The following is a 25,232-nucleotide window of genomic DNA, read 5'->3' on the forward strand; positions in this document are numbered from 1 at the left end:
TCTGTTTTTCTGGGAATTTGTTAGTTAAAAGTTGAAAGTCATTTGTTGTTTTGGGGTTTTCCTAATAATGGGTCTTAAAATACGATGCTATCTCTGTGTATGAGGAATTTTCATGCATTCACAGTATACCATTTTACAGCCTCCAATTTTGTTCCATTTAATTTTCCCTCAAAGATCCTTTTGGACCTTTTTAGGACTCTTTTATATTGCCCTGATGTTACGGAAATGACAATGTGTTGTGTGGTTTCCTGTTCCTGCATGGCCCTCGCAGCTGTGAGCACTTACCTTTAAATGGAAATTTCAGTCTCTACACCCTCTAGCTTTGGGAATGATAAGACCTTTAGTAAGGAGAATTTTGAGAAAAAAATCTTATCCAGTACAAAATGGCTTTTGGTTTTGGAATGTGAGTTGGCAGAGAGGTCAGTCCTCAGAATAGCTCAGTGGTCACCAATCCTCACATAGGATGCTTTATCACTAATGGACTTAGTTGAAGGGGGAGAGGGGACATGAGAGGGTGTCTAGTGGCCCTTCTGCTCCCAGGTCCCCAATCCACAGGCACCTCTCCTCCCCAGTGTGGCTTTGTCACATTGCCCTCCATATAAGCCTAGAGTGGCTATAACAAAATACCCCAAACTTGGATGGCTTAAGTCAACAGAAATTTATTCTCTCTCACTGTCCTGGCAACTAGAAGTCTGCAATCAAAGCGTTGTCAGTGCCTTTTGAAGGCTCTAGGAGAGGACACTTCTCTGCTTCTTCTTGGTTTCTAGTGGTTGTTGGCAAGCCTTGGTATTCCTTGACTTGCGGACTCACCACTGTTGTCTACATATGGCCTTCCCTGTGTGTCCCCTTCTCCGTGTCTTGACATTGCCTATCTCATCCTAAGGTTCTAGGTCGACATGAGTTTTGGGGAAACACTCTACAATCCAGTACAGCTTCTATAACTCAAATGACCTTACAATGAATAAATAGACTTGTATTATAGACTGATTTTTGTTCTACCTCCCTCAGGCTACAATTTCATTTTAAATTTCATAAAGCCCTAATCTGTGGCTTGTCCTCAGAATGGATCCATTTTATTTCTTTAGAGACCCTAGGACACATGTTTTCAGTGTCTGGGTTAGTTCCCGCTTTTTAATGTGATTAGTAGCCAGTAACCAATAAGTTTGGTTAGATAAGGGGATATGGACAGAAGATTATAAACAGGTTCATTTCCTCCCCCAAAGAGATGTTTCTAGTGCATCTTCTGGGAGAAGAAGCTGAAGAAGATAAATAAGAAGAAGCAATAAGAGGTGCCTGGGGGCTCCGTCGGTTAAGCAGCCAACTCTTGATTTCAACTCAGGTCATGATCTCAGGGTCCTGGGATTGAGCCCCACATGGGACTTCCCACTCTGTGGGGAATCTGTTCTCCCTCTCCCTCTGCACCACTCCCCACTCATGCTTGCTCTCTCTCTCTAATGAATACATTTTTTAAAACTTCTAAAAAATAAATATTAAAAAAGAAAAAGAAGCAAAAAGCTTGGTGCAAATTGGCTCAAGCAAGGACATGCATACTCACAGACCCACCAGGAGCACTGTAGGTTTGTGCAATTGGGAAAGGGATTGCCTTCAAAAGAGAGGGGGAGAGACTTGCTGAAATTTCACACCAGATTTGATTAAGAATACACACGCTGATCCACAGAAATTTTAGAAAATATAGAAGTACAAAGGAGAATCCCCACAATTGTCTCCTAGTCCCTCCCAGAGAAAGCCACTCCGAATATTATAGATACTATATATGTAAACGTATATGTATGTACATTTATAAATACATATGTAAATATGTAAATATTATATAAACATATATATAATATATATCCTTTCTAATTCTGCTTGTCTGTTTGCCTATCTATCACCTATCTATCCATCCATCATCCATCTATCATCTATCTATCTGCATGGCATCTATCATCTACCCCTCCATCTGTGGCAGTCAGGCCTTGGGTCTCTGACTGCAGGGAATGAATCTGAGCAGCCAGCTGCTGCACCTGGATTCCCATCACTGTCCTCAGCCAAGCACCTGGTGTGGCAGGGCACGAAGGCAGGCCCCATCTCGGAAGGTGCAGGATTCCTCTGATGGGTGTTCTTAGCCTGAAGACTCCGCTTGGCTTGATAAACTCTCTCAGAAATGTGGTCAGCCAGTCCCATCCATCCTGTCAGCTCCCTCTCCCTCACCTGCAGTCACCCTGCTTGGTGGTCTGAGGCTCCCTACTTATCCGAGCTCCCTCCCCATCTTGTCTCACAGGAGTTTCCCCCTGATACATTGTTTATGCATCTCACCGCCCTTTGAATGTCTGGTACATTGGCTGACCTGGAATATCTATCGATCTGTCCATTGGGTACCAAGCATATTTTATAAAACTGTTATAATATTGGTCTCTTCTATTTAAGCAAAGTAAGGCCAGGTTCTGAGAAAAATCTTGGCTGAGGGGTCTTATCCCAACTCAGTGAGTTTATTTAGTCCCATGTTACTTTCTGCCCGACATTGAACGTCCTAGAAGCCCTGCAGAATCTTTACAGATGTGCTCATATTCCAAGGAGCACAAGATAAGGAAGCCAAGATAAGGAGCCAGACATTCCACAAGGCCCCCCAAAGGTAGGTTCTGACTGAGTGTTAGTGGGACCTGGGAGCTTATTTGACTCTCAAATCCAGAGGAAACACAGGGAATATAATTAAGACTCAAAGATTTGCATGTTGTTGCCACAAACGAAAACTCCTCTGCATCGCTCTCTGGGTTATAAGTAGCTACCCAGTCTGTTCCAAGGGCCTGGGAAAGTCAGCTGGGCCAGGCCTGTCTCTGGACACCAGTAAGCCCTGCCAGAAAGATGCCATGGTAGTTTGAGAAGCTAAAGTAGCACATATAATTTAAGAAGACTACATTTACAGACACAATCCATATGACTACATGAAAAACAATTCTTATCTTTCAAATTACATGGCTCTGGATGTCATTACAGTTGTAAAAGGTTTTCTTTGGATTCATTTCAATCACAATCATGTGTATATTTTTCACATTTTGGAGGAGAAATCTCAGCCAGTGCTAAATCTCAAACATGTCCCTGGCTTTCATGGAAACAAGATTAGATTTACCCTCTTCAGTCAGGGTGGAAGTGCAATATTGGGATATAATAAGAAGTATATATATATATATATATATATATATATATATATATATATATATTGTCTTTGTCCCCAGTACCTTGCACAGAGTTCCTAAAAACTTTGCCATTTCCTGAGAGGAACATCCTTTGTTATTTGTAATGGACAATTTTCAACCACAGCTGAGTTTATGCTAATGAGATAATTCTTGCCTAGGTCCCAGAGAGCTTCTGGAGGTAGGCTGTTGCCAAAAGAAACAACCAAGTGATTAGAGGGTTGCAACTTTCATCCCTACCCTATGACCTGCAGGGAGAGAAGAGGGGGTAGAGATTGAGTTCGATAACCAACAGCCAATGATTTAATCAGTCATGCCTATGAAATGGAACCTCCAAAAAAACTCTAAACTATCAGGGTCAGAAAGCATCCAGATTGGTACCAGGAGGGTGGCATGCCTGGAGAGCACATGGAAGCTCTGCACCCTTTCTCTCATACCTTGCCCTGTGCTTCTCTTTCATTTGGCTCCTCCTGAATTGCATCCATTATAATTAACTGGTAACCAAAGGTAAACTTCTTTCCTGAGTTCTGTGAGCTATTCTAGCAAGTTATCAAACCTGAGAGGATGGTTGTGGGACCCCCAATTTTACAGCCAGTCAGTCAGAAGTATGGGTGGCCCAGACTTGCAACTGATGTCTGAAGTAAGGGCAGTCTAATGGGACTGAGCCCTTAATCTATGGGGTCCGTGTAAATTCAGAATTAGTGTCAGAATTGAATTAAATTGTAGAACACCAAGTTGGGGTCTGGAGAGTTGGAGAATTGGCTGATATAGGGAAACACACCCACACGTTTGTTGTCACAAATGGTGTTGTAAAGCAAAACAGTTCAGAGAATGTGGCTCAGGAAATGGTACTTGTATGTGATCCTTAAGAACTTCATGAAACCTCCCAATATCATGACAGAAACTACTGCAAAAGTTTGCAAGACCCTTTCAATATACAAAATAATGGCTAAAGACACCAACCCACTGACCAAGGCTTAGAAGAGGTGGAGGGTTGATTTTAAATGTGCTGATATTTTTTTCTTTGTCAAATTTATTGATAATTAACATCTGATAAGTTGCATCTAAAAATGAATGAATTCTGACCATTGTATATATCTATAAAATCACTATCATGCTCAAGATCCAGACAATTCCATGAACCCAGAAAGATTCCTTATTATTCTTTTAAAGCCCATCCCTCCCTCTAACCATGGCCCCTGGAAACCACTGACCTGTTATTACCACTGTAGATTAATTTGTTTTTTGTTTATTAGAGGGGGGGGTGGCAGATGGGTGGGAAGGGCAAAGGGGAAGGGAGAGAGAAACTTAAGCAGGTTCTACGCCCAGTGCAGAGCCTGATGGGCCTCCATCTCATGACCCTGAGATCATAACCTGAGCCAAAATCGACTGAGACACTTAATAGACTGAGTCACCTAGGCATCCCTAGATTAATCTGTGTTTGATATAAATCGAGTAATAAAGTATGGACTCTTGTGTGTTCGGGTTCTTTAACTCAGCATAATGTTCTGGGGAGTTACCCATGTTGTACCAGTATCAGTGGCTCATTCCTTTTTAATACCAAGAAATATTCCATTATATGGTCACGACACATTTTGTTCATCCATTCACCTGTTGAAGGACAGGTGTTCCCTGCTTCCCCCACCACCCAGGCTCTACTATCAGAATATTGCTACTGTGAACACTTACATACAAGTCTTTTGTGTAGGCCTATGTTTTCACTCCTCTTGGATATATACCGGGGAGTGGAATGACTAGGTAGTATGGTACATACAAGTCACAATTTTAAGAAACTGCTGTCTTAGTCCACATGGGATGCTATTCTCTGAAATGTCATAGACTGGGTGGCTTATAAACAACAGAAATTTATTTCTCATAGTTCTAGAAGTTGGTGAGTCCAAGATCAAGGTCCTGGTGTCTGGTAAGAGCCCACTTCCTGGTACTTACATAGCTCTTTCCTCACTGTGTCCTCACATGGTAGAAAGGGCAAGTAAGCTCTCTGGGGTCTCTTTTACAAGGGCACAAACTCTATTCATGAGGACCCTACTCTCAGGATCTTATCACTTTCCAAAGGCCCCCTCTCCCAATACTATAAAATTGGGAATTAGGTTTCAACATATGAATTTGGGGGGTCATGAACATTTAGCCTATAGCCACTGCCAAACTGTCTTTCAGTCACTGGATAATTTCCATTTCCACCAGAAATTTATGAGATTTGCAGTTGTTCTATATCCCTGTCGACACTTTATACTGTCAGTCTTTTTAACTCTAACCACTCTAATGGCTGTGTAGTGATATTTCATTGTGATTTTAATTTTCACTTTCCTAATTCCAAAAGATGTTGAACAAATTTTCATGTGCTTATTGGCCACTTGTATGTCATGTTTTATGATATATCTTTTCAAATCTTTTACTCATTTTTGAGTTATTTATATTCTTATTATTGAGTTACAAAATTCTTTATCCTGGGTGTAAGTCTTTTCTGAAATATAGGAGTAGCAAGCATTTTCTCCCATCCAGTGGTTTATATTTTTCTTTATTTGTGTATTTCAAAGAGCAACATTTTTTCTTTTGATAAAATCCAACTTACTACCTTTTTCCTTCTGTTGTTTGTGTTTTTTTCTGTCTTTTCCTATGCCAAGGTCATGAAGATTTTTTTCTTTCAGGAGACTTATAAGTCTGACTGAAAATATGTAAGTCTATTTCTGGCCTCTCTATTTTTCCTTGATGATGTTGTATGTATTGTTTGATCGATATTGTGATGTTATTGCTTATTATTGTGGCATTATAATAAGTCTTCAAATAGGTCTTCTTTCTTCTTTTTAAAAATTGCTTTGTCTATTTAATGTCATTTGAACTTCCAATCAGATTTTAAGATTAGCTCATCGATTTCTACAAAAACATTCTAGGATTTTGATTGAGATTTTATTGAATCTACAGATCAATTAAGAGAAAGCTGTCCTCTTCAATAATATGCAATTTTTCATTAACAAATATAATATTATTTAGGTCTTCTAATTCATGTCAGCAACGACCTACATATTCAGTGAAAAGTTTTTGCACATCTTTGTTGAACTTCTAAGAATTTTCATTTTGACAGTATTTTAAAAAATATTTATTTATTTACTTATTTGACAGTACTTTTAAATAGAATTTTGAAATTTCCCCTTGCTGTTAGTATTTAAAGTAATTTGTCACTACTATATTAAAGTACTGCGGATTTTTGTGCATTAGCCCTATGTCCTGTGACCTTGTTAAATTTACTTTTTTAATTCTAGTAGCTGTTTTGTCTTGAGGATTTTCTACATAAACCAGCATATCTTCCATAAATAGAGACAGACATACTATTTCTTTAGGGATTTTGTCTTGATGCTTTTTTGTTTCTTGCCTAATAAATAGAAGTGTTGAGAGTGATACCTTTAAGTATGATGTTAGCTCTGGTTTTTCATAAATATGCTTTGTTGAAGAAGTTACTTACTCTTCACCTCGCTAGGAGTTTCTTATCATAAATCGGCATTGAATTCTGTCAAATGGTTTTCTGCATTAATTGATACAATCATTAATTCTATTTACAGTATGAATTATATCGATAGATTTTTTTTTCTTCCCGATATTACACTTGCATTTCTGGGATATACGTTTTGTGGTCATGATTTATTATTCTTGTTACATATTGCTGAATTTGATTTGCTAATATTTTGCTTAAGTATATTTGATCTATATTCATGATAGATATTAATCTGTAGTTTTCTTTCTTTGCATTATCTTTGCCTGGTTTGGGTGTTAGGGCAAAGTTAGCTTCACAATATGAGTTAGAAAGTGATCACTCTTTGCAATATCTATTTTAACTGATATTAATATAGCCACACCAGCATTCTTATGCTTACTATTTGCTGGTGTATCTTTTTGCATTTACCTACTTTCAATTTATTTGTATCTCCATAATTACATTGTATTTCTTATAAATTGAATATATTTGAATCTTGCTTTGGAATCAGTTCTGGTCATCTTAGCTCTTAACTAGAGCATTGGTCCATAGCATTTAATGTAATTACTATGATGAGAGAAAAACTCTAAAGGCCTAGTATACAAGGGAAGCCATTTTAGATTTCTTTACATCAGCATGACTGCACATAAACTTTGTTCCAACCAAAAGCCTGATTTATGGCCACCATGCATGTATAGTACATCTGCTTCGTGAATGAGTAACCTAAAGAAAAATCATCTTGTCCTTGAGATATCAATCAATGCCCTTGCTCCCTGCATTCCTTTATGATAAAACTCGTGGTTTCTGCCTATATGCTAATCTATAATATTTTGAGCTTTTACATAACCCTGTAAAAACAGTTCATTCTCTGAAGTACATTCTTTCCTGTTTTGGGGGCAGCTTTCCTGTCTTCTGCTTGAATAAAACTCTTTTTTATTTCTTTTAGAGATTCTGAAAGGTTTGTTCAATTTGCATTGGTTAGATTTAAATCTACCATTTTATTACTTATTTTCCCTTTTTTCCCTCTGTTTTTTAACATTCATTTTATTTGAATACTTTTTAGAATTCTACTTTAATTTTATTATTATTGTCCATACCTCTTTGCATTATGTTCACTGGTACTCTCAACTTTGTACAGGATTCTTTATGTTAACATTATACCACTTCACATAAAATAAAGAAATCTTAAAATCATGTAAGTCCATTAAATGTACTGGCTCTTAACTATTCTTCAGAGTAAGAAAGCTATTTGTTTCCACAATATTAAATCTCCTGGATTCCTCTGACACTGATGGCTGAGGCTGTAGTGATAAGTTATTGGATGTTTTGTGACTACAAGCCCTCTTAGACATCATAGCCATACTCCCCACCATGCTTATGGCTCCTTGTAAGGGTAACTTCTATGACATTGAATCTAAGGAAGGGGTAGCCCCATGTAACTCTCAACATGAGACTTTCCATTCAAGAACAGGAGCAGACACATCCTTGAGAAGGCTGTCTATAGACTGAGGACTGTCAGTGAAACCTTCTACTTGGGTATGAGCTATGGCAACTGTATTTTCTGAGAAATGTGAGGAGACAAGGCTAGGTGTGGACCATGAGACCAATAAAAAGATGATAAAGGGCCACAAAAAAGTATGGGTTATAAGGGCCAAAAACTGAATATTAAACACTAAGGAACAGGGGAAAGATAACTGAGTAGATTATGGTGAGTCTAGATGGGATGAAATCAGAAAGATCTATAAAAAGCAGCAGATTCTGGGAAGCTGACTGATGATGCATCCATGGCAGGGCTCTGGAGTTATGATGTGATAGTTGTTAGCACCAATTAGCCCATATTTCTTTTCCTTCTAAGCACCTGGTAGGATGGCACTTCCAGCTGTACCATGTGACTATGCCAGGGCAAATTTTGAGTTTGAATGACTTTTGAGAAGAAGTGATACATATTACTTATGAGATGGGGCACTTGCTTACTGAGGTGAGTTTCCATAAATTTTTTGCCCTCTGGCAGAGTGCCCAGCAATACTCAATATGTTGCCTGCTTTATAAGTCCACAGTCCTGAGTGACCATGATGAATAGTGTTCTGCTGGTCAGTGAGAAACAAATAGTGTAAACAAGAAGTACATCTCTGTCGTTTTAGGCCAACAGAGGTTTAGAAGGTACTACCACAGCATAACCTGGCCCTTCCTGACTATCAGAGAAGATTATGAAATCTTGTTTCTGTTAAAACCAAACACAAATGGAAGCCAGACTTGAGAATTTCCTGAGAAGACAAAACCAGTTTAGTCAGCAAAATCTTAATTTAGCTTAATTTTTAAGACAAGCCAGGCAAGCTCAACCTGGGTCACTTTTGGCATAGACTTCCAAAAATCATTAGCAATACTTAAAGATTTTATTTATTTGTTTGAGAGAGAGAGAGAGAGAGACTGAGATAGCAGGGGGAGGGTCAGAGGGAGAGGGAGAGAGAGAATCTCTAGCAAACTCCCTGCTGAGCTTGGACCCAATGAGGGGCTCAATCTCACGACCCTGAGACATGACCTGAGCTGAAACAAGAGTCAGATGCTTAATTTACTGAGCCATCCAGGCACCCCTAGCAAAACTTAAATAGTTCCCTAAAAATTGATATGAAGTAATTGCCAACCAATTCCCTCTCATTTAAGAAAATTCTAATATTGTAACCAATCACTATAAAGAACAAATAGTCTCTGCCTTCACATTAGATAAGCTGCTTTCTCACAATATACCTATCATCCTCATTCCATGTTTTGGTTTGAGGGCTCCCAGTTTGCAAACATCTTTTTTGGGTCTATGAACAATAAACTTATAACTACTTCAGTGACTCATTGATTTTACCTTTGGGACTTTGGGTTCTTCTAAAATCCTTAAAACCTGTTTGGTTCCAGGTATGGCTTTTATGAGGCCTGATCATAAAGCACTTCCTGAGGGGTTCCTAATGGGTCTTCTATGAGCTGAATTGTGACCCCCTCAAATTTATGTGAGTCTTAACCTCCAGCACTGCAGAATGTGACTGGATAGGAGACAGGGTCTATTTAAAGGTAATTAAGGTGAAAGGAGGTGATAATGGTGGGATATATCCAGTAGGATTGGTATCCTTGTAAAAAAAAAGGAAGGGACACCAAGAGGGTGCACAGACAAAGACACAGCAAGAAGGCAGCCAACTGCCAACCTGGAGGAGACATCTCACCAGAAACCAACCCTGCTGACATCTTGGTCTTGGACTTCTCCAGATGTGTGAGAAAGTACATTTCTGTTGTTGAAGCCACCATCCCCCATCTGTGCTATTTATTATGGTGGCCCTAACAGACTACTATGGGACCTATGTCTTCCTGGTCGCCTTGTGTGTCTTTTTAATTAATCTTCATTACTTGAGCTTTGCTTTGTACACATGTACAAAGCATTGAAAGTTCAGAATCATGGTGCTGAATGGTAAAAATGATCCTTACTGTATGTCAGACACCAGAAAGGTACAGAGAATGTCAGAGGGAGCTGTATCCATCGACCTTACAGGAAATTAAATAATGAACCCAGCTAATTTTCTATGTTATTTGAAGAGTCATGGACACATTAAACTTTGTCATAGAGCATTTCCTTGACAACCACTTGCTCTCATGGGTGAAGGAAACCAACTAAGGAAACCAGCAATGACCTAGCAGGCACCGCCTGATGATATAAAAGAAGAATGGATGAAGCTTTAGCCTCACTCCCAAAGAAAGGAAAGAGAAGATCTGCAACCCCTGACAGGACATGTTACATGGGATTTGCCAGCTCTCTGAGGCTGTATATCCTTGAATATGTGTTGCTTAGAACCTCAGAGAACAGAGGCCAGGAAGATGACCTAAACAGATGTCAGAAAATTTAATCAAGAGAAGTGTGAGTGGCAGGATTTTATTGATGTAGGGCACAGCAAAGAAACTTCTTTGAGAAATTCATTTTCATTTCAAAAGCTTGACAATTCTTTTCAGCTTGAAGAATGGTAGGAAGATTTCAGCGCTACAATTGCCACCTACCTGTCAATGGCTTCTAAGTGCGTATCTCCATTAGATCATTCCCTTATTACGCTCCAGACTCCTATTTTTAAAACTATGGAAAAATTCTTTTCAATGGCTTATAGATATCTCAAAGTCAGCAGGTCAAAGCCAACCTAATAGTAATCACCCGGCCCCCACCAACACCTGTTCCTCACCCAAAATACCATCCAAGGAAGGCCGCAGCCTAGCACCCCTGAGTCTACGTCACCATCTCATCAGCTTAGAGTAAATGCCCACAGGACTATCTTTCACCATCTGGTGTTGCTACACCAACATGGCAGGAAAAGTCATTTAGAGGCTATTAACCTCAGAACTTTTTTTTAACTATAAAAGCAAATATTAGCTGCGACCAGTAGAGTGTTTGTGAAGGCTAGCTTGGTGATGATTTGCTTCTTTGGAGAAACTGAACTTTCAGAAACCAAAAACGGTTGCTCAGTAATATTTTTGTGTGAATAAATGAATGATGAGTAAATGGATAATTCAGATTCAGGGGGACTGTGGCTCAATCAAACAGGACTGAACTTTTATATTTAAAATTAAGGGGGATCCCTAGGTGGCTCAGCGGTTTGGCACCTGCCTTTGGCTCTGGGCGTGATCCTGGGGATCCAGGATCGAGTCCCACATCGGGCTCCCTTGCATGGAGCCTGCTTCTCCCTCTGCCTGTGTCTCTGCCTCTCTCTCTCTGTCTCTCATGAATAAATAAATAAAATCTTAAAAAAATAAATTAAATTAAATTAAATTAAATTAAGGCGCTGGATTTCATATTTCAGTTTTCTCCCATGCTGTAAGTCTCATAGTCACTAAGGACTGTAGCTGGTCCAGGGTGGTGAGGGGTCTGGAGAACCACACAGCCCAGAGATAGAATCTGTGGCTTCCCCTCTCTAACCCATGACCTGGATATAAAGTTGCAGAGCAGGCTTGTACAACAGGTTCTGCTGGATACTATTCACTTTACATAATCATTGAGGAAGCTATAGGGAAACTATTTGAGCCAACTCATGGGACTTTTCACATGATACTGAGCATATTTTGTCCATACTCCAGCCTGACACACCCAACTCACCCCTGAGAATGCATGCACACATGCTGTTGAGGAGGGTGAGGTCTATTGAAAACCTCTGAACTAGGAAACTCCTTTGGCTTTTTGTAGTTCTAGGCTTTTCTCCCAGTCAATGACTTTTATTAATGAATTGTATAATCTCCTAAGAAATCTCTATGGTTTGAAAGGGCAGTAAAAAAAAATACAGAAGGGGGCACCTAAGTGGCTCAGTTGGTTAAACAAATGATCTTGGTTTCGGGTCTTTGGTTTCTTGGTTTCATGATCTCAGGGTCAGCTCAGGTCATGATCTCAGGATCATGAGATTGAGCCCCATGTGGGGCTTGTGCTGAGCAGGGTGTCTGCTTGAGATTCTCTCCCTCTGCTCCTCTTCCCACTTGTGTGTTCTCTTCTCTCTAAAATACATAAATCTTAAAAAAAACCAAAAACAAAAATACAGAAGAATAGGTAGGTTCTTGGCTGTAGGGCAAGAAAAGAATTTACATATGAAAAGAAACACGGCAAATGTTGATAGCTTGTGGTTCTTCAAAGGCAATGCTGGTTTGCTTCTGCATCCCGGGCACTTAGCACAGTTGGTGTGCAGTGGGCGGTTGTTATGATTTTGAAAGAACTGCTTCTACAAGCTTTTCTGTGATCATTCTGATTGTTCTCTAAAGACTTAAAGAGTTTACTTTTCTCCCTAAGTATTTCTTTTCCAAATCCATTTCCATAGCTGCTCAGCCCACCCTCCTGACAAAGGAAGGACAGCTTGATAACCAGGGAGGCTTTGTTCTTTTTTCCTGCACTTGTAAACTGGAGGGAGTTCTAACCACCCCAAAGGGCTCACAGCATAGGCTGGTTGAAAATTGATTTATACAATTCCAACTTCAATCATCATTTCTTTAACCTAAAGAAAATGAGCCAAACGAGTGTTTGTGAGTCAAATCTGAGGAATTCCAATGATATAGGGATTATAGTGTCCCTCTCTGATCCTGTACTGCTTAAGCTCCTGAATTGTAACATGGATCTAAGGGACAGATATTTCAGGATGCTGGTGAACAACAATCTATAGCTGAGACCCTGGATATGAGCGGTAAAGGTGTCATCCAGTTGGAGACACTTAGGAGTCAGATTTGCCTCCTTCAGATTCATGAATCTCTGACCTCCAACGTCCTGTTTGCATGGGAGTGTCTTCTGTACCTCTGTTTCTCCATTTTTTTCCATTTCTCCAGCCTGCTCCAAGCATTATCCCAAGCTATTTGTATTGTTGCATCAGACACATATGTGCGTGGGCAGGCGCACACACATATCCTGCAGGTCAGTACCATATCTCACTGCCAATGGCAGCTGTGGGCTAACCTCCAAATGTTTGGTTGAGAGTCCATTTCTGAAGGAAAATGCCTGGGTCCTGGGCTGGGTGAACACCAGACACCTGCCCTTCCCTCACCATGTGTCAGAAGCTGCTCTGGGGGAAATATCTCACAGCTCAGGTGCACTTGCTGAGCCCTTTTGGGTGGGGGTGAAGTTCACTCCCCAGGCAACTAAAGCCAGCCAGTTAAGCCTCCACAGCCCAGTTTGTCTGACGATTAGGCCTTATTCCCATTTCTAGGCCAACAGCTGTCATCCAGATTGCCTTTCTGTGTGGAGCCTCCTCTCAAATACAGGAAGGGCAAAGGGACATTTATTCATCACCTACTAGGTGTCAGACATCTATGTGTATTTTTTCACTTCCTCCTTGAAACCACTCTCTGAGGTCAGATTAATCGTCCCATTTTACACATGGGAAAATGGAGGCACAAGCGGATTGAGTCTCCTGCTCAAGATTGTACAGTTTGTAAGGCTCACCTCTGCCTTATACCTTGAGCTCCCTACATTCTTGGCCAGAGCAAACCGTCTACTTGTGTGTGGAGCCTCTCACTTCCTATCCTAGGAATCTGAATAAAATGAAAGAAAATAAAGAGGTAAAAGAAGTAAAAAGAGGACAAGAAAAAGTTGCCAACCACCATCCCCCACCCCTCCAAAGAATCAAGTTTGTGTACAGCACTTCTCTAGGAAAAGCTGAGATGGCAAAGTCCAACCAGATGGACAGGACCATGTAGCATCACTTGGGATGTGAGGCAAGCACTGTGGTTCCAAAGTGCTCAAGTAGGTGGACTTGTATTATTAATAACACCTGACTCTGATATCAGTATCACTGTGTGTGCTTTATCCAACAACACCATGCAATTAGCTCAACTGGAGATATTGTCAGACCCCACAGGTTAAGGATTCAGTCCCACAGGAATGTCCTCCCCACCCCCACTTGCTAATCGAAAGTCCAGGTTGTCACCTGTGCCTCTGATCAACTGGTTACAGAAAGGAGGTTCCAACGACCCCCTCTTTGGACTTGATTAATTTGCTAGAACGGCTCATAAAGCTCAGTGAAACATTTTACTGACTGGATTACCAGTTTGTTATAGAAGGATATAACTCAGATGGAAAAGATGTGTAGGGCGAAGTGTGGGGACAGGGTGTGGAGCTTCCATGCTCTCTCTAGATACACCACTGTCCTTGAATCTCCAAGTTCACCAGCTCATAAACTCTCAGAACCTGGTCTTTTCAGGTTTTTTGGAGGCTTCATCACATAGGCATGATTGATTAAATCATTGGGTATTGATGAATGAACTCAATTTCTAGCCCTTCTCTTCTCCCTGAAGTCTGGGAGTGGGACTGAAATTTCCAACCCTCTAATCACAGAATTGGCTTCCCTGACAACTGGCCCCCAACCTTAGGTGACCTAAGAGCTTTCCAAAAGCCACCTCATTAACATAAAAAAGACACCTTTACAGCTGTCATAACTGGAAATTCCAAGGGTTTTATGAGCTCTGTGCCCTGAATGGGGATGAAAACCAAACATATATTTATTATAAATCACAATATCACAAGCACCAAATATTCTGTACTTATTCTGTGCCAGGAACCATTTTAATGATTACGTGTATTAACTCTCTTTAATTCTCACACAGCATGATCTCCATTTTACAGAAAAGAAACTGAGGCCCAGAGAAGTTAAGTAACTAGTGCAAAGTCACACAGTTGCAAGTCATGCAGCCAGGAATCGAATTAAGGCGTATGGCTTTGCCATCCATGCTTTTGAGCCATACTTCACTGCCTTTTAAATGATGTCACTGGAGGTAGGACCCTTTTAAGGAAGGAAAAGAGTAAACCACAGAAAATCATGAAGGAAAATTCACCCTCACACAACTGTTTTAGAAATCTTTCCCAGATCTAACGTAGCTTCCTCTGGCAAGCTGCTCACTATCATCCTAGCTTGGTTTAAATTTGCCATCTTGTCCTCAAAATCAGTAAGGTTGATGGCTGTCCCTCCTCCATAGAGTGATTGCCCTAAGGGTCAAAGGCCCACCATTCATCTTCATGTGCCAATGCCCATGACAGCCTCAGTGTGGCATGGCGCTCCCTGAAGGTGTGGGAAGGAAGGACACTGGGACACTTCTCACTGGTATCATCCCACCTCTGGCATTTAGGCTCACAGAGCAATTCTGCTTTTAGTGGTGCCAGTGTGTCAGAAGGGGAACACCCCAGTTTTCTCTCAGCTTCCTTGACAAACCCAAGTTCAAATTGAGTGCCACTCTTGGGAGTCAGGCAGGGAAAGCTGTGGTCCCCTGAGACGACCAGAATGGCTGGTCAGCCCCAGAGCAAACACAGCCTCTGCACAGTCTCTCCTAGTCCTCATCCCCATTGGCATTTATTTATTTACCATTCTTGTGTCATTCATTCCTGCATTCTAAACATTGACTCGGCAGCCTCACAAGGCTCAGAGCTACATGCTGGTCCTAGAAGAATAACAGGAGATGCTTGGAGAGAAATCCTGGCAAAGGGATGGCAAGATGAGGTGAGAGGAGGGCAGGGAATTCTAGCATAAGGGGTCTGGCAATTCAGGATCTAAGGCCAGTGACAGGCATGCATAATAAAAAGAGGGGCAAATTGAATGAAAGGTAAAGGCTCTTTGTGAAGAAATTGCTATGGATTGCTGGCTTTGAAAAGCACGTTGGAGAAGCACTGAAAGGGCAACTTTTCACTCTATCTTTTGGATACTGACTGAGCCACATAGAATAAGGAAAAGTAAATGAAGCCTTGTAAATATGCGTGGCCCAAGGTCTGTGCTCAGACATTTTCATTTGCCTCTCTCTATTACTCTTTCATTCACTGTAGTCCTGGAGAATAGATTCCAGTACAGCAAGATGCCAAGTGAATATATCACTAGAGAAAGCAAAGAAAACCAGAGGGAAAGAAAGTGGTTAAGGGAGAGGTGAGTAGCAGTCAGAAGCAGACATGCTCTGGAGCCATCTGCCTCAGCTCAAGTCTCAGTCCTGGCTCATGCTAGCCTCCTGGACCTCTCAGAAGAGATGGAGGAAGAGGCAGCTGGGGAGAGATGGGACACAAAAGAAACTTTGGTAGTATCGCCTTATTGCTTATTCAGCAAATTGACCCAAGAAAACCAGGGAGAAACAATGCATCTGCAGTAAGAACCATCTGCCTACAGTAAATGAAGTCATGCCATATTTAAAACCAACTGCCTACTAAGAGCTAGTCAACCTCTATGCTATGTCCATAAGCTGCTGTGATATGATAGCAGCCAACACTCACTGAGCACTCACTGCATGCTGGGTATTCACTATACTAAAAATTTAGTATGAATTTTCCAGTGACCCTATGAGCTAAGTAATATCATCATCCCAATTTTACAGAAATGAGGCACAGAGATGATCAGAATCTCTCCTGGAGCCACAATCGGATTTTGCCCAGTGAGCCAATTCTGATAAAAACCACTGGCTTCACTAAGTGGACTCAAGCCCAGTGAACTCATCAGAAACACATGAATTCTCTCGTAACCCTTGGGGCTCCATGAATTAAAAACTCAAAAGGATGGGGCACCTGACTGGCTTAGTTGGTAGACCATGCAACTTGAGCTTGGGGTTGTGAGTTCAAGCCCCATGTTGGGTGTAGAGATTACTTAAAAAATAAAATGTTTAGAAAGAATGGAAAAAAGAAAGGTAGAAAGGAAGGAAGAAAGAAAGAAAGAAAGAAAAAGAAGGAAAGAAAGAAAGAAAGACAAAAGAAAGAAAGAAAGAGAGAGAGAGAAAGAAGAAAGAAAGAAAGAAAGAAAGAAAGAAAGAAAGAAAGAAAAAAGAAAGAAAGAAAGAAAATTCAAGAGGTAAGAATACAAGGAAAGATATCGGAATGAGACTAAGCTGTGTGTCTGTGTCAGGCTGTCCTTCACCAGGCAGCATACATTTGTCCAATTTTAGCTTCCTTTGCTTTGTTTTCTTCATCCGTGAAATAAAGTTATTAGGCCATGCCTTATACTAAAATGCAAGAATTTAATAAAATAGGGTCAAAGTGACTCCACGCAGGGATTGGATATAGTAGCTGGATATAGTCACCTGCTATGACTTTGGCCTTGAGATCTAACTGGGGATACTAGTTATCATTTCAGAGCTATTTGGGTTTTGTCTCTGCTCCCTTTGCCTATCATTAAGGATATGCTCTGGAGAAATATTCAGTAAGAAGGAGAAATACATGGGACAGGAGACCTGGAGAATCAGATTCATTGGTATTTCGACAATTTTGGAACAGCTCCTCTTTACTGAGAAAGCAACTGTTTAGTGGATAAAGATCTGTAGAGTTGTCACATGTAGCCCACAAATCACAGATCGCTTTCCAGATGACTCAGACTTTCTGCTGAAAGAGCATGCTTGTGACTGCTGCCCTTGGGAAGGCCCCTTCCTCAATGAAAGGGTGAGTTCAATGCTCTTAGCTCAAAATACAACTGGACTGCATTAAATACCAGTTGCTTTCAAACTGCTTTCTAAATCTGGCCCTGGAGCTTCTCTGGTTTCATGTAGGGCCACAGAAGTGCCCCAGCACACACTTAATACTCACTGTGCTGTGGGTGACCACAGAGTGACCCGGGAGTGACGTGTGGGCAACCCCCCTGGAGCCAACACAACGACAGCTTTGCCCATTGGAGGTCACACCAGTGCCCTTAGCAGATACTCTGGTCAGCTGAAAATTATAATATTTTTTTTTGAAATGATCATTTAAAAAAAATGTCCAAGTGGAAACAATTAAACTTTGGGAAAGTCAAACAAATGTTGCTAGCCAACAAACCCCAACCAGAAACCAAGCTGTGATTGGCTCTAGATGTAAAATCTAGAGAAAATTCAGGGGGACATCAGATTCCCAAGTTCAGAGGCAATACCAAAGAGATAGCAGAGCCCAGTGTTATAAATAGCATGTTCTGTGACAATTACAAGCAGTAGTATTTAGAAAGTCACTTGTGAAGGAAAGATTGAAGAATTAATTACCTCAGAATGGGCTGCCAAGAGGTGGCTTTGATGTTATCACAGATAAGCCTCCTCAACAACACTGCCAAGAGTGGGGGTTACAGTACACTTGGATTTAAGTGAAATCTTCAGGAGACGAACCGTGATAGGAACACATCATGGCTCAAATGGACCACTTTAGGAGTGGAATAGGTTCCCAGCCAAGGCCACTTACTCCACTGCGACAAAACTGAAAATACGAACATATCTAAAGACAGAATGAGGTGAGGAAAGAGGATCTCAGAGGTTAATTTGACCCAATCTGAGGAGAGAACAGCCCTTGTTCCAAACAGCATTGTTTTAGGTCAAGATACAGCAGCTATTTTCAACGTAAAGGCAAGAAACCACTAGTTCTCAAACATCAGCAATCATCTGAGGTCCCTGTTAAAATACAGATGGCCAGGTTCCATTCTCAGAGAGTCTGGGATGGGCTTTGGAAATCCAAATATTCATCAATCCCACTGAGGTGATTCTGAGGCACATGGTGGGAGTCTGGAGTCCCAGCCTCCCCTCGCAGCTTCAAACAACTTGGCTCCCTGTGGAACTTGCCCAGAAAGAAAGAATGTGTAGCCCTGATGAGCCTAGCATCTTGCTGAACAGTTAGAGATTTGCATTATGTATCAATAAATTGATTTTCGACTTCAAGGATGGGTCTCCTTCACTTGGCAAATCCACAATAGATATCTTGGGTTACTTTTTTTTTTTTTTTAAGATCTTGCTTATTTATTCATGAGAGACAAAGAGAGAGGCAGAGACACAGGCAGAGGGAGAAGCAGGTTCCTCACAGGGAGCCCAATGTGGGACTCGTTCCCCGAACTGGGATCATGTCCTGAGCCAAAGACAGACGGCCAACCACTGAGCCACCCAGGTGTCCTCGGGTTACTTTTTAGGAGCCTTTTACCTCCTGCACTATCCATTTTTGAATAAAATCCTCACCATAAGGTATTGTGTGCCAGATTAATTAAATAGCTAATTGTAAAAAGGGAGAAATACAAAAACATAATGTTTGTGGGGTGCCTGGATAGCTCAGTTGGCTCTGATGCTGACTCTTGATTTAGCTCTAGTCATGATCTTAGGATCCTGGGATTAGAAGCCCTATATTGGACACTGCGCTCAGCATGCAATCTGCTTAAGATTCTCTCTCCCATTCCCTCTGCTTCTCCCCTAGCTCATGCTCACACACCCTTTCTCTCTCTTTCAAAAAAAAAAAATCTTAAAAAAACCCATAATATTTGCATGTTCTTTGGTTAGACACAATCTCTGCAAACAAAATATGAGGCAATAAAAGAGCACATTAGGTTTGAGCTAATAAAAATTTAAAAATTTTATAGGATAAAAGATACTGTAATTTAAAAAAAAATTAAGTGACAGAATGAGAGACAATCTTTGATTTATATGTAATACTCAACAGTTTAAAATTTAGATAATTTAATGAGTTTCTACAAATCAATTTAAAAATCTAAAAAACAGTAAAGAAAAATGGGCAGGATGTGATCCCTGCATACAATAATTGGGATATATATATATATATATATATAAAATTCATTGTTTATATGAAATTTTAATTTAACTGAGTGTCCTGAATTTTTTTTAAGTCTGGCAACCCTAAGAGGATATGAACTTCCAATTTACAGAATGAGAAACACAAATGATCCAAGATTGTTGAAAAGATGTATACAAATTAAAACAAACACGACTAACTCGTTTTTTGCTCATTCGACTGTAATACATTACAAAGCAATGTCCCCTGTGGGCATCAATAAAGAAAAATGCATTTAACACACTCTATGGAAAATGTAAGACCATAAAGCATTTCTGGAAAATTCTAGTAGCTCTGATGAAAGACCTACAATTAAGATCCAATATTACATGCTACCTTGACATTTAGTAAAACTGGGAGGGTCCTGAATGACATAACTGCAAGTCTTCCTCCCCAGTCTGACCACTTGCAGGCCAAACAGCCCTCCTTACCAATGGGACCAAGCATAATACTTGTCCATCCCTGAGTATTAGATGTCAGTCTCCTGACAGTCTAGAGAATTATTCAAAACAAGCCAATCATGTCATCCTGAGGGAACCAGGAGGCATCTCTCTTCTTGGTCTTACAAAACCTTGCTCTTACACCCCTGACTGATCCCTCTGTTCCCAAATGCAGCCCCCATGTAGCCCCCGTGGTATGTGGTGTCCTCCTCCCCTGGGGTGTGAGTACAGTATCTAACTGGTTTCATCTCTTTATCATCATCGGGTGTCACTCCTTATCCCTGGAAGAGGAATCTTTCCCTTATCAACCGGATAAAGAGGAGGTGATTAAAACAGCAGCATCTTTCAAATTTTTAAAGGTACCCACTTTCAAAATTTCACTTCCAAGAATATACCCTATGAAATACTCACAAACACACATGCAAAAATGCATGCAGAAACAAGAATATTCACCAGAACGTTGTATTTTTTTAAAGTGAAAAATTGGTAGCAACCTGACTGTCCATCCATCAGGAAATGGTTAAATAAATTATCATCAGTATAATCTCTGAAACACTATATAACAATTAAAATGATATAGAATGGACTCCAAGACTTATTATATTTAAGCAATGCATAGAATCGATTTATGCAAAATAACATACACCTACACACACACACACACACACACATAATAAAAACAAGGAAGAAAAATGCCAAACTGATCAAAGAGGTTGTTTGGAAGGTGAGGAGAGGGACAAGAGGAGGCTTCTGTGTTTTTATGTTGTTTAATTTTGTACTGTTAGAGTCTTCTACACTAAAAATTCATTCTAGTATCACTTCTGTGATGTGATAGAAATTTAAAGGCAAGAAAAGTAAACGAAACTATATATAAAAATCTCATAGACCGACACCTGGTGATTGTTTGTAGTAACGTAACACAACCAAGAATAAGAGTGGCTAGACTGTATGTCCCAGCACCAAAGATATCTTCTGGGCCTTTGTGCTACGTGTTGACTTAGCCTGGTAAGTTTTTCTCAGCTTTTCTCCAGGAGTCACATATTCTGGATCAGCTAACGCATTTTTTGCAAATCCTTTTCAATGCCCTTCCTACCCCATCTTGTATTTACCATCATCATCTCATGCAATATGTTAAAAACAAAACAAACAAGTATATAAAGAGGAGGATGAGTTCCAGTGAATGAGAGAAATGAAAAATGGCTAAGTACTGTTCATCCTAGTGTGAAGACCAGAAGAGCCCTTGGCAACTGTTTCTTCATGCTAAGTGAAAATGTTAATTTAACTAAAAAATGATGGAGATGTCCTTTCCTTTTTCTCTCTTTAAAGAAGCCATTTGGCTAGTGAATGGCAAGCAGCATTAGCGAGCAATCACGTACTTGATGCAGATCCTGACGGAGGTCATCAAACTTTGGGCCACAGTCCATCAACTATCCCTATCGAAGTCTATCCCTGCCCTGCCATGGGCCATCCCGCTCAACCTTCTCCGTTTGCCCTGAGGACAGACTCCCACCTCCAGCTCCACTCTGACCCTTCCTCTCCCTGGGGACTCGCTTTGATATCTCACCACACTGATGCCGTCATTGAGAAGGGCCTCCCCGAAGATCATCATGTAGAGTGGCTCATTCACACGTGCCTCCTCAAACACAGCCAGCACAGCTACGGGGTCAACGGCTGAGATCAGGCTGCCAAACAGCAGGTTCTGAAGTAGGTTGACATCACTGAGGCCAAAGGCTTTGATCTGGCAGATGAGGTAGAGGGAGAGGCCAATGCCAAAGGCATTAATCAGGGCCCCCAGGCCTGCCCACCACAGGATGGACCCAATGTTCTCGAAGAAGGGCCGGGTGGGCATGAAGTAACCACCTTCCAGGACGATAGGTGGAAGGAGATACAGGAAGTAGATGCTTGTATCCATGACGGGAGGAGATTTATGGTCAGTGCCAAAGATGATGGCACCCACCAGAGCCCCAACGATGATGAGGAGGCAGCTTTCTGGCATGAGGCCTGGTAGTCTGTGGTAAAGATGGAAGCCTAGGGAAGAGCAGAGAACCACATTTAGAGGTTTGCAAATACGATGGCTCTAGCTACTAAGATACCAGGAGACTGGTATAAAAGAAGCCTTCTAAAACCAGTTGAGGGGGCCTTGGGTAGGCTGGCATGCAGCCCTGAGCCTCAGGACCCCATCTGTAGCAGGGGCTGGAAGTGCTTCAGGGAGTCTCGATGAGGTCAAATACTTAACATGCCGGGCCCAGTGAAGGTCTCAGAGTGGTCCTCAACCAGCCATCCCCTCCCCTTCCTCCTCCCTGCTTCCCTACCTTATGGGGTCCAAGAGGGCAGTGGGGGAAGAGGAATGAAGACCGTGGAGCTCCTTTGCATTCCTGCAAAACCCACCTTTGAGGCTCATTCAGAGTCAGTCACAGTCACCTAAACATCAGCTTCTTCCAAACCTCCCTTCCACAAAACCAGTAAAAGAAAATTCAGCCTTTTATTTTATTTTCCTTATTTAACCAATGACACTGCCATCAGGCCAGCCAGGTATAAAGGAAATCAAGGGGCATCTGGGTAGCTCACTTGGTTGTGCTCCTTACTCTTGGTTTTGGCTCAGGTCATGATCTCTCATGGGTTGGGGAATGGAGTCCTGCATGCATTGGGCTCCATGCTTAGTGGGGAGCCTACTTGAGGATTCTCTCTCTTTGTCCTTCCCCCTATGTGCTCTCTCTCTCTTTCTCTCTCTCTCAAATAAATAAATAAATAAATCCTAAAGAAAGCAGGAAATCAAGTTACATTCCCTGAACCTCCATCACTTGGCCCCCCCGTGTAATAGCTTTTTATTTTATCATATATATCTCTCGGTAGCTGCCCCTAAAGATCATCTCCTCCTCCCCATTTTGATAGTCACTGCCTTTATGTAAGGGGGTCCCATTCTCCATCCTGTCTTCTGTACTGGCTTCCTGATCTTCTATCTCACCCTCACTCCCCCAGCCCATTCCTGATGCCAGATGACTTTTCCAAACCCATCTCATTACCCATCTAAGACTCTGAAGGCACACAAAGCATCTCACAGATTTTAAACTAAGGGCATTTGTGAAGCATCCTTGAGCCAAGACCAACACACTGCTAAGCACTGCGTGTGACACAGAGAACCAAGCATGTTTATTTTAATTCCAACTATTAATCATATTTCAGATAAAGACATTAACAAATAAGAAGACAAACACAAAGCAAAGCTAAGTACGCAGTGAAGTATATATTGACTATATCGACATGCATGAGAAGAGATCAGAGCACAGCAGGCCACTCTGGGGTTCTCTCCAAGTCAATATCCCTCCCACCCACCACCATCCTTATGCATCCTATGTTACAACCAACCACATACCTTTTCCCTGTGATTCCCCTTTCCTGTCTTCATTTATTGCTGCCTGGATTGTTCTTTTCTTCAATCTATCTAGGTCTTGCTCAATCTTCAAAATTAAACTTTTCCCAACTGCTTTCCAAGGAAATCATATGTCTTCCTCTGAATTGCCATAATATTTTATCACTATCTAACAACAATGTTCTCTTTCTATCGTTTTCTGTGCATGACTTATCTCCCCTGCTAACCTCCAGATTCTTTCAACTCAGACAGAATGATGTACATCTCTATATCTCCCCAAAGTACTTGGCAAGATGCCTTGCACACAATAGCTGGTCTATTTGCTGAGAGAATCTATAAATGTGTAAATGAATGATTGATTGGTTTATGTGTTCACCAGAGAAGCTTTTATATGAGAAGAAGTTGAATAGGTTTTGGAGGATGATTAGGACTTACATAGTTGGACAGCAGAAGAGAAGAGATATATTAGGTGGGGAGAACTCCAAGACAAAAATGAAGAAAGATGGGAGTGGCTGAGTCAGATGAATGAGTGGTCTGACATTCATTGAGGAGATCCACCTGGCTGGAGCAAATTATGAATTGGGAAAAATATTGGAAGGAGAGTTGGAAGATGATTGATCCTAATAAGAGAAGGTCTTGAGTTCAAGGCTAAGGAGTATAGATTTCCCCCACAGGCCACTCGGAGCCATTGAATGTCTCTTTAGGAATTTTAATTCCATTTTAGCCATTCTGATAGGTACGAAGTGGTATTTTATTGTGGTTTTGATTTGTATTTCCCTGATGATGAGTGATGTTGAGCATCCTTTCATGTGTCTGTTGGCCATCAGAAAGGCTTTGGAAAAATGTCTGTTCATGTCTTCTGTCCATTTCTTATCTGGATTATGTATTTTTGGGATGTTGGGAATGCAAACTGGTGCAGTCACTCTGTAAAACAGTATGAAGTTCCCTCAAAAAGTTAAAAATAGAACTACCATATGACCCAGCAATTGCACTACTATGTATTTATCCGAAGGATTAAAAATACAGATTCAAAGGGGCACATGCACCCCAGTGTAGTATTATCAACAATAGCCAAACTATGGAAAGAGCCTAAGTGTCCATCAACCTATGAACGGATAAAGAAGATATGAGATATATATAAATATATATGGAATATTACTCAGCCATTGAAAAGAATGAAATCTAGCCTTTTGCAACAACGTGGATGGAGCTAGAGTGTATTATGCTAAGTGAAAGAAGTCAGTCAGAGAAAGAAATACCATATGATTTCACTCATATGTGGAATTTAGTAAGAAACAAAACAGATGAACGAACATAAGGGCAACTTAAAAAGAGAGAGAGAAAGAAGCAAACCATAAGAGACTCTTTTAACTATAGAGAACAAACTGAGGGTTGATGGAGGGAGGTGGGTAAGGGATGGGCTAAATGAGTGATAAGTATTAAGGAGGGCACTCATTGTGAGGAGCACTGGGTGTTATATGTAAGTGACAAATCACTAAATTTTATACAAAAAAAACATATATGTTAACTAACTAAAATTTAAATAAAACTTGAAATTAAAAAATAAAATTAAAAAAGCAATTTTAAGTACACTCATCCAAAATCTATGTAGGGTTCCCTGATCACAGCTTTGAATTTCATTTATTATCAGCAGACATATTATTATGATAGAATATAATTCTAATTATTACAGAATAATTAGAATCAAGGGATATTTGATACTTGTCCAAAA

General features: G+C 40.8%; 1 protein-coding gene across 1 annotated transcript in view; it reads right to left on the reverse strand.

Moving 5' to 3' along the window:
* SLC9A4 (solute carrier family 9 member A4) overlaps window positions 1-25,232 on the reverse strand; it is a 72,673-nt gene that overhangs the window by 43,621 nt on the left and 3,820 nt on the right. The window contains exon 2 of the mRNA XM_041754072.1: window positions 21,695-22,158. Coding sequence (XP_041610006.1) covers window positions 21,695-22,158 — 464 coding nt within the window. The remainder of the gene's footprint in view (window positions 1-21,694; window positions 22,159-25,232) is intronic.

This window comes from Vulpes lagopus, chromosome 5 (assembly GCF_018345385.1).
Source record: "Vulpes lagopus strain Blue_001 chromosome 5, ASM1834538v1, whole genome shotgun sequence".
NCBI lineage: Eukaryota > Metazoa > Chordata > Mammalia > Carnivora > Canidae > Vulpes > Vulpes lagopus.